The following is a 10682-nucleotide window of genomic DNA, read 5'->3' as shown; positions in this document are numbered from 1 at the left end:
CTTTGGTATTTTAGAGACTTGACTATTTTGTAGAGGCTCTGAATGTCAGAAGAGACTTTGGATGTTTTAAGGAGAGTTAACTTTTAAATTATGTGGAACTTTTAAATTTTGGAATCTATTTTATATTGTGATGTGGATAATAAAATGACATCTATGAAACAATAAGAGAAGAAAAGTTATAGTTTAACAGTGGTGTGTTTGTGAGTGAAGTAGACAGAAGCTAAAGATTTGGGAAGATGGAAACTCAACTGAGAAAATATGCTCACCAGATTGGCCTGTGGGCACGCTTGTGGTACATTTTCTTCTTGATGATCAATGTGAGAGGGCTCAAACCCCTGTGGGTGCATCCCCTAAGTTGGTAAACTAGGTGCTTGAGAACACAGACTGAGAAAGCCATGAGGCACAGGCCAGTAAACAGCACTCTTCCATGGCCTAAACATCAGTTCCTGCCTCCCAGTAATTGCCTAAAGCTCATTCCCCACCTTTCCTGGATGATGGACAATCAGCTAGAACATGAAATAAAGGCTTTCCCGAACTTGTTTTTGGTTATGGTATTTTAATTAGTCAATATCTAATCAAACAAATGGCAACAATTCAAAAACATATACACCACATTTCTTAAAATAAAATTGGAGTTGGCACATCTGGAATCAGGAAAAGTATCACGACTCAGTGAAGGGTAGAGAGAACCATAGAATCCTATGGAGCCCATCACTAAAGTCTGAGTTGGACCATTTTCCTTTAACTAATTTCCTGAAATGGGACAGGATAGCCGTGAGTCTGTTATAACTGCAGTTCCATTTACCCCCTGACATCACATGCTGAAGGAGAAGGACATGGAATATGCTCCTCCTGACATTTGCCCACCTTGCCCTTCTCATGGAGGAGGCACTGGAATGAGATTAGAAACAGGGAAGATGCAGTTACAGAGCAGAGCTCAGTGACTGAATTGTCCATCTGAGTCTCTGGAAGGACTCCACTCCAATGTGCTACTGTTATGTAATTTATCATATATCCTCTGTTTCAGGCAGGGATGGAGCTGAACAGTCACTGTGAGCTACCTTAACTCTCCCAGAGCACAAACATGTGCTCTGCATGGGATAAACAGAAGACAAAACATCCATAGAAACCATCAAGACCTGGAACCTGCTGAGATTTGTGTGTATAAAGCATGTCCTTGCACACCTAGTGTCTCCACAAACGGGCACCTGACTATCCATATGTTCCAGAGGAGGTGACTGGAACTCAGCCTTAGAGTGCATGAGGTCACACTCAGAGGATAAAGCACACCATGGGTGGAATGTAAATTGTCTGGACTCATACTTCACAATTACCATCATTTCCATAGAAATGTATTAAGAAATTCGGTTTCACAATGAATACAGTAAAGGCAGCCCTGACCATGATAAGTGCATGCCTGATCCACTAGACCTCTGTCAGTGCAAAGGGCGAATTTCTTCTATTACACAATCACCCTCATTCAAACTCACCCTAAATAGTGAAACTCTGACTATAATGTACCTGCCAATCAAGACGTCATAGATGAAAACCCAGTAAGAAGCTGCTCCTGCTCCAGTAAAACCCAACCAGGTGAAATATGAAAAGTCATCATGCCTGATGGAGGGAGTTTTTAATGTTGGAGGAGCTCACACACTGATGCAGCCACCCTGGGACACAAGATCCACCCTTGGCTCTGACTTTAGGACAAGTGCTACTAGCATGAGGATGGTCTGTGGAGTGTGAGGTAGACTGAGATCTTCAGTTCAGTAAGTGTGTGTGGGCATCTGCTTGTTTCCCTGAGGCAGCAGAGCTGTCTGCAGTGCTTCCTGGAGTTGTGCCCATGATGAGTCATTGATCTGATTTCCTCCTCGGCCACTGTTTTTTCCCACATAAGATGAATAAGAACCATGAACACCACATTAATGCCCACTTAAGGAACACCTTTTTCTCTGAAATTGGCATTGGGATCTCAGCCAATAGCATCCTTCTTCTCTTCCACATCCTCAAGTTCACTTCTGGGCACAGGCCCAAACCCACTGACCTGCCCATTGCTCTCTTGGCCCTAATCCACCTACTGATGCTACTGATCACAGCATTCATAGCTACAGACATTTTTATTACTCAGAGGGAATGGAATGACATCACATGTAAATTTTTTATCTACATCTACAGAATATTTAGAGGTCTCTCTCTTTGTACCACCAGTCTGTTGAGTGTCCTCCAGGCTATCATCCTCAGTCCCAGAAACTCCTGTTTGGCAAAATTCAAGCATATATCTCCCTATCACATGTCATGTGCCCTTCTTTTCCTGAGTGTCTTCTATATGTTCATTAGCAGTCATCTCTTAATATCTATTATCGCCACACCCAATTTGACCTTGAATAACATCATGTATGTCACTCAATCCTGCTCTATTCTACCCATGAGTTACCTGATGCAAAGCACCTTTTCCATACTGCTGGCCCTCAGGGAAGCCTTTCTTATTAGTCTCATGGTCCTCTCGACTTGCTACATGATGACCCTCCTGTGCAGGCACAAGAGGCAGTCCCAGCATCTTCACAGCACCAGCCTTTCTCCAAGAGCATCTCCAGAGGAAAGGGCCACCCGGACCATCCTGCTGCTCATGAGCTTCTTTGTGGTGATGTCCGTCCTGGACAGCGTTATCTCCTGCTCAAGAACTATGTTTCTGAACGATCCAACATCTTACTATATTCAACTCTTTGTGGTCCTTATCTATGCCACAATCAGTCCTTTTGTATTTATGAGCACAGAAAAACATATAGTAAACTTGTTGAGGTCTATGTGTGAGAGGGTGATAAATGTTTGACATTCATTGACAGGCAAATTCCTGTAAGAAGAGTCAAGGTGTTGGCATTAGAACTGTCAATCATGACATAGTGTCTATGTGCTTTTAGTACATGAATATATGGAGTTGTGTTTTTTCTCTTAATATTATTTATTTTAACCCATGTGGTGGAAAACATGTAACAGAAAACTAAACCACATGCCCTTTGAGAATGGTAAGTTATATATCTTATATCATATATATATATGTATTATCCATATGATATTTAACTCATTATTATACACATCAATTTATATATATACATAACAGTGAGTCTTAAAGGGAGTCCTATGAGGTGTCCCTCAAATATCATGGCCTAGTATAGCCCATACTACTTTTAAGCATGTGACCTCTTCTAACACTGTTCAATATTTCACATTCCTCTGTTATATATATTTACTAATTAAATAAGAAAGCATTTCTTGTCATAAATAGTCATATGGTCCAAAAGAATAGGAATTGCACACATAACTTTCAAAACAGAACTATGTGCAAGGAACCATACAATGACACATTGTGCAGCAATCCTAACAGTAACAGGATTTAAAATTCTCAGACATGGAAACAACTGTCTAGAATTATCCAAACAAATGACAAAACACAGCCTTTGCATGGTGTGGGTACTGTTCAAGTGCAAGGCAATTCCTACACAGGGTGCTGTGCTTTGGAGCCCTGAAAAACAAGAAATAGCCACACCATACTGGTCTATTCCCTTGAGGTTCACAACTCCACCCCTCATCTCTTTTGAACCCCAATCTCCTCCCCTCATCTGCACTTTAAAAGGCTTGTTGTAAGTTCTGTTGATTGGGCAAACATTTCTGCTTATGAGGCAGTTTAGCAAACTCTATAATGGAAGCTTAATAAGCCAATCAAATGTGTGTCACTGTAGATTGCTATGCAGGGGGACACAGGAACACAGGTAGCATAAAAGCTTTGTTTATATTAACTTGGGGCTCATCTTTGTACTGTCCCATCCTGCCCGGAGTTCCCATATGGACAAGGTATGGAGGTCCCAGCCACTTCCTGAGACTCAAAGACCAATCCCCAGCTCCCATCCTGCCCTGGAACTCCCATCTGGACTAGAGACCCCAGATCCCATCCCACCCTGGAGCTCCCATCTGGGCAAGATACAGAGGTCCCAGTGACTTCCTGAGACTCAGAGACCAGCATCCAGCTCCCATCCGGCCAGCACTCCCATCTGGACCAGAGTTCCCATCAGGCCCAGAGCTCCCATCTGGACCAGAGAGAGGCTCCCTAAATCTGTCAGTTCTGTCTGGATCACGTGCACTGATAAGACCAAGAACGAATCCACAAGGAGATGGGCAGACATCAAGGCAGAAGTACATACAACAAATAAAGAGCAATACAGCATCACCAGAACCTAGCCCTCCTCCAACAGCTAGACCTGAACATCACAGAATAGAAGAAGCAGAAGAAAACAACCTCATAAATAACATCATGAAGAGGCTAGAGCCTTATATAGAAGAAATCAAAAATAAAGTGGAGGAGCAGACGACAAAAAATGGGAAGCATGGTATAAAAAAAAAAAAAATTTAAAAAACTAGAGGAAAGGACAAATAAAGCAGAAGAAAACAATAAGTCCCTGAAAGAAAATCATGAAACAGCAATGAATCAGATGACAGATATAGTCCAAGACCTGAAAAGGGAAATAGAAAAAATGAAAAAGACACAAGCAGAGGGAATGCTGGAAAGAGAAAATCTGAGTAAATGAACAGGAACTTCAGATGAAAGTATAACCAACAGAATGCAAGAAATGGAAGAGAGGATCTCTGGCATTGAAGATATGGTAGAAGAAATAGATTCATCAGTCAAAGAAAACACTAAAGCCAACAAAATCATGACCCAAAATTTCCAAGAAATTTGGGACACCATGAAAAGACCAAACCTATGAATAATAGGGATAGAGGAAGGAGAAGAATACCATCTCAAAGGCACAGAAAATATATTTAACAAGATCATAGAAGAAAACTTTCCCAACTTAAAGAAGGAAATGCGTATGAAGATACAAGAAGCTTATAGAACACCAAACGGACAAGACCTCCAAAAAAAGTCCCCTCGCCACATAATAATTAAACAACTAAACGTACAGAATAAAGAAAGAATATTAGGGGCAGCAAAGGAAAAATGCCAAGTGACTTATAAAGGCAAACCATCAGAATAACACCGATTTCTCAATAGAGAATTTGAAAGCCAGAAGGACCTGGACAGATATAATGCAGACACAAAGAGACCATGGATGCCAGCCTAGAATAATATACCCAGCAAAACTTTCAATCATCATAGATGGAGTGAACAAGACATTCCAAGACAAAGCCATATTTAAACAATTCTTACCCACAAACCCAGCTTTACAGAAAGCACTAGAGGGAAAATTCCATCCTAAGGAAGTCAGATACACCCTTGAAAACACAGGCAATAGATAACACCACAGCAGTAACCCCCAAAGAAGAGAAGTACACACACACTACCACCAAAAAATAAAAATAATAACAGGAATGAACAATCACTGGTCATTAATATTCCTTAATATCAATGGACTTAATTCACCTATAAAAAGACACAGACTAGCAGAATGGATACAAAAACAGGATCCATCTTTCTGCTGCATGCAAGAAACACACCTCAAATTCAAAGATAGACACTACCTAAGAATAAAAGGCTGGGAAAAGACTTTCCAATCAAATGGTCTTAAGAAGCAAGCTGGTGTAGCCATCCTAATATCCAGCAAAATAGACTTCAACTAAAATCAATCAAAAGAGATCATGAAGGACATTACATACACATCACAGGAAAAATCCACCAAGATGAAGTTTCAATTCTGAATATTTATGCCCCAAACACAAGGTTACCCACTTATGTAAAAGAAACATTACTAAAGCTTAAATCACTTATAAAACTCCACACATTAATAGTGGGAGACTTCAACACCCCACTTTCACCTCTGGACAGATGGGCCAAATTGAAACTTAACAGAGAAATAAAGGGCTTAACTGATGTTATGACCCAAATGGACTTAATCGATACCTGCAGAATATTCCACCCGAAAAAAAAAAAAGAATATACCTTCTTCTCAGCACCCCATGGAACCTTCTCTAAAATCAACCACATACTTAGCCACAAAGCAAATCTCAACAGATACAAAACAATTGGAATAACCTCCTGTGTTCTATCAGACCACCATGGTTTAAAGTTAGATTTCAACAACAAAAAAAACCTACAGAAAACCTACAATCTCATGGAAACTGAATAGTGCTCAACTGAATCACCAATGGGTTAAGGATGAAATAAAGAAAGAAATTTAAGACTTCCTAGAGATCAATCAAAATGAATACACCATATACCCAAACTTATGGGACACTATGAAAGCAGTGCTAAGAGGGAAATTCATAGCACTAAATGCCCACATAAAGAAGTTGGAGAAATCTCATACTAGTGACTTAACAGCACACCTGAAAGCTCTAGAACAAGAAGAAGCAAAGTCTCCCAGGAAGAACAGACGCCAGGAAATTATCAAATTGAGAGCTGAAATCGATAAAATAGAAATAAAGAGAACAATACAAAAAAATAATGAAACAAAGAGTTGGTTCTTAGAGAAAATCAACAAGATAAACAAGCCCTTATCTAAACTAACCAAAAGACAGAGAGAGGGCATCCAAATTAACAAAATCAGAAATGAAAAGGGAGGCATAACAACAGACAATGTAGAAATCCAGAGAATCATCAGGTCATACTTCAAAAACCTGTACTCCACAAAACTGGAAAATCTAAAAGAAATGGATAATTTTCTGGATAGGTACCACATACCTAAGTTAAATCAAGACCAGATAAACCATTCAAATAGTCCATTAACCACTAAGGAAACAGAATCAGTCATTAAAATCTCCCAACTAAAAAAAGCACAGGACTAGATGGTTTCAGTGCAGAATTCTACCAGATCTTCAAAGAAGAGTTAATACCAGTACTCTTTAAAATGTTCCACACAATAGAAGCAGAAGGAATATTACCAAACTCCTTCTATGAGGCTACAATTACCCTGTTTGCTAAACCAAACAAAGATGCAACAAAGAAAGAGAACTACAGACCGATCTCCCTCATGAACTTTGATGCAAAAATACTCAATAAAATACTGGCAAACAGACTCCAAGAAAACATCAAAACAATTATCTACCATGATCAAGTAGGCTTCATCCCAAGGATGCAAGGGTAGTTCAACATACGAAAGTTCCTCAATGTAATACACTATATAAACAAACTCAAAGGGAAAAAAACCACATAATCATCTCACTAGATGCAGAAAAGGCATTTGACAAAATCCAACACCCCTTTATGATAAAGGTCGTGGAGCAATCAGGAATACAGGGAACATACCTAAACATAATAAAGGCAATTTACATCAAGCCAACAGCCAACATCAAATTAAATCGAGAGAAAGTCATAGCAATACCACTAAAATCAGGAACAAGGCAAGGCTGTCCCCTCTCCCTATACTTATTCAATATAGGACTTAAAGTTCTAGCCAGAGCAAGAAGACAACATAAAAAGATTAAGGGGATACAAATTGGAAAGGAAGAAGTCATGCTTTCCCTATTTGCGGATGACATGATAGCATAAATGAGTGACCCCAAAAATTCAACCAAGGAGCTGATACAGCTTTTAAACACCTTTAGCAAAATAGCAAGATACAAGATCAACTTAAAAAAAATCAGTAGCCCTCCTATATAATATAGTCAAACAGGGTGAGAAGGAAATCAAGATACATCACCCTTTACAATAGCCACAAATGATATAAAATAACTTGGGGTTACTCTAACTAAGCATGAGAAGGACCTATATGAAAAGAACTTTAAGTACCTGAAAAAAATTGAAGAGGATGTCAGAAAATGGAAAGATCTCCCATGCTCATGCATAGGCAGGATTAACATAGTAAAAATGGTGATCTTACCAAAAGCAATCTACAGATTCAATACAATCCCCATCAAATTACCAACACAATTCTTCATAGATCTGGAAAGAATAATACTCAACTTCATATGGAAAAACAAAAAACCCAGGATAGCCAAAAGAATCCTGTGCAATAAAACAACCTCTGGAACGATCCGCAACCTCAACCTCTACTATAGAGCTACCATAATAAAAACAGCTTGGTACTGGCATAAAAACTGACATGTGGACCAATGGAATCGAATTGAAGATGCTGACATTAACCCACACACCTATGAACATATAATTTTTGACAAAGAAGCTAAAAATGTACAATGGAAAAAGAAAGCATCTTCAACAAATGCTGCTGGCATAACTGGATGTCAACGTGTAGAAGGCTGCAAATAGATCCATATCTGTCACCATGCACAAAACTTAAGTCCAAGTGGATCAAAGACCTCAACATAAATCCAGTTACTCTGAACCTGATAGAAGAGAAAGTAGGAAGTAGTCTTGAATGCACTGGCACAGGAGATCACTTCCTAAATATAACACCAGTAGCACAGACACTGAGAGAAATAACCAATCAAGTGGACCTATTGAAACTGAGAAGCTTTTGTAGAGCAAAGGACATGGTCAACAAGACAAAGCAACAGCCTACAGAATGAGAAAAGGTCTTCACCAACCCCATATCTGACAGAGGGCTGATATCTAGAATATATAAAGAACTCAAGAAATTAGACATCAAAATGCCCCACAGTCCAATTAAGAAATGGAATGGAGAACTAAACAGAGAATTCTCAGCAGAGGAGGTTCAAGTGGCTGAAAGACATTTAAGGAATTGCTCAACATCCCTAATTATCCAGGAAATGCAAATCATAATGACTCTGAGATACCACCTTACACCTGTCAGAATGGCTAAGATCAAAAACACTGAAGACAGCTTATTCTGGAGAGGATGTGGAGCAAGGGGAACTCTCCTCCAGTGTTGGTGGGAATGCAAGCTTGTACAGCCACTTTGGAAATCAATATGGTGCTTCCTTAGAAAAGTGGGAATCCATCTCCCCCAAGACCCAGCTGTAGCATTCTTGGGCATATACCCAAGGATTGCTCAATCATACCACAAGGGCATTTGCTCAGCTATGTTCATATCAGCATTGTAATAGCCAGAACCTGGAAACAACCTAGATGCCCTTCAACTGAAGAATGAATAAAGAAAATGTGATACATATACCCAATGGAGTACTACTCAGCAGAGAAAAATAATGACATCATGAGGTTTGAAGGCAAATGGATGGATCTTGAAAAAAATCATCCTGAGTGAGGTAACTCAGACTCAGAAAGGCAAACATGGTATGTACTCACTCATAGTAGGATACTAGATGTAAAACAAAGATGACTAACTGACTCACATCTCCAGAGAGGCTACCTAAAAAACAGGACCCTAAGAAAGACACAGGGATCACCCAATGACAGAGAAATGGATAAGATCTACATGACCAACCTGGAAGAGAGTAGGAGTAATGAAGGACAAGTTTCCAGGGAAAGAGAGCTTAGGGGAGCAGGAGATCCCAGCCGGATCAAGAACAGAAAGGGAGAACAAAGAATAACAGACCATGATAAATGAAGACCACATGAGAACAGGAAGAAGCAAAGTGCTAGAGAGGTTCCCAGAAATTCACAATGATACATCCCCTGTAGACTGCTGGCAATTGTTGAGAGAAAGCCTGAACTGACCTAGTCTGGTGATCAGATGGCCAAACACCCTAATGGTAGTGCTGGAACTCTCATCCAATAACTGATGGAAGTGGATGCAGAGATCCTCGGCCAGGCCCCAGGTGGAGCTCCAGGACTCCAATTGTCAAGAAAGAGGAGGGACTGTAAGAGTGTGAATTATTGAGACCAAGATTGGAAAAAGCACAGGGACAAATGGCCAAACCAATGGAAACACATGAATTATGAACCAAAAGCTGTGGAGCCCCCAGCTGGATCAGGCCCTCTGGATAAGTGAGCCAACTGAATAGCTTGAAGTGTTTGGGATCCACCCAGGCAGTGGAATCCGGACCTGTCTTTAGTGCATGAGCTGGCTGTTTGGAACCTTGGGCTTACTCAGAGACAGTTTGCTCAGCCTGGAAAGAGGAGACTGGACCTGCCTGTACTGAATTTACCAGGTTGAGCTGAATCCCCAGGGGAGTCTTGGCCCTGGAGTAGTTGGGAATGGAGGGGAGGGGCTGGGGGTAGGTGGGGGTGGAGGCTGGAGGGGGGATGACAGGGGAACCCATGGCTGATATGTAAAATTAAAACACAAATATAATTTAAAAATATCAAAAAAGCTTATAACTAATACAAGAAAAACTATATCCAATAATTATATACAATATATCCTGTCAAAAATTATGTTAACAATGTCTAGTCCATTAACATTTGACAGATTCAGACAAAAAACTCAATTATATATATTAACAATGTCCAGTCCATTAACATTTGACAAATTCTGGTAAAAAATTTTTATTACTTATCCTATTTAAAACTAGTAGTTCCTTTTTTAAAGTAGATTCAATTATCCTCCTTTTTTTCTTATCATATCCATATTCTTTTTTTTCTTTTCTAAGTAGATCTAAAATATCTACATTTTGTCTTATCATTTCTAAATCTTCCCTTTTTCAGAGTAGATTCAATGATCTACCCTTTTCTATATCTTCTTTTTTCTTTTTCTTTTTTACACAAGAACCCTGTATCTAATCTCTTTCGTTTAGCTTTTTTTTTTATTTTTAACAGTTAATAACTTGTAACCAACCATCGTAAACAATGACAATTATCCATAAGCCATTGAAAGACCAAGAAACACCCACCCCACCTCTTAGGAATATGGACATTGTGTTCTTAAAATTACTCC

At 39.6% G+C, this 10682-nt stretch overlaps 1 protein-coding gene across 1 annotated transcript; it reads left to right on the top strand.

Annotated features, from left to right (window-relative positions):
- The first annotated feature begins 1894 nt into the window (after window positions 1-1894).
- On the top strand, window positions 1895-2827 carry LOC118580760 (vomeronasal type-1 receptor 94-like). Its single transcript, XM_036182699.1, has one exon. It carries the CDS (start codon window positions 1895-1897, stop codon window positions 2825-2827), a length of 933 nt encoding a protein of 310 aa, XP_036038592.1.
- The last annotated feature ends 7855 nt before the right edge of the window (window positions 2828-10682 follow it).

The sequence above is a fragment of the Onychomys torridus genome, chromosome 3 (genome assembly GCF_903995425.1).
Source record: "Onychomys torridus chromosome 3, mOncTor1.1, whole genome shotgun sequence".
Taxonomy (NCBI): domain Eukaryota; kingdom Metazoa; phylum Chordata; class Mammalia; order Rodentia; family Cricetidae; genus Onychomys; species Onychomys torridus.
The sequence above is the reverse complement of the archived record's forward strand: the minus strand, read 5'-3'. Positions and strand labels throughout refer to the sequence as shown.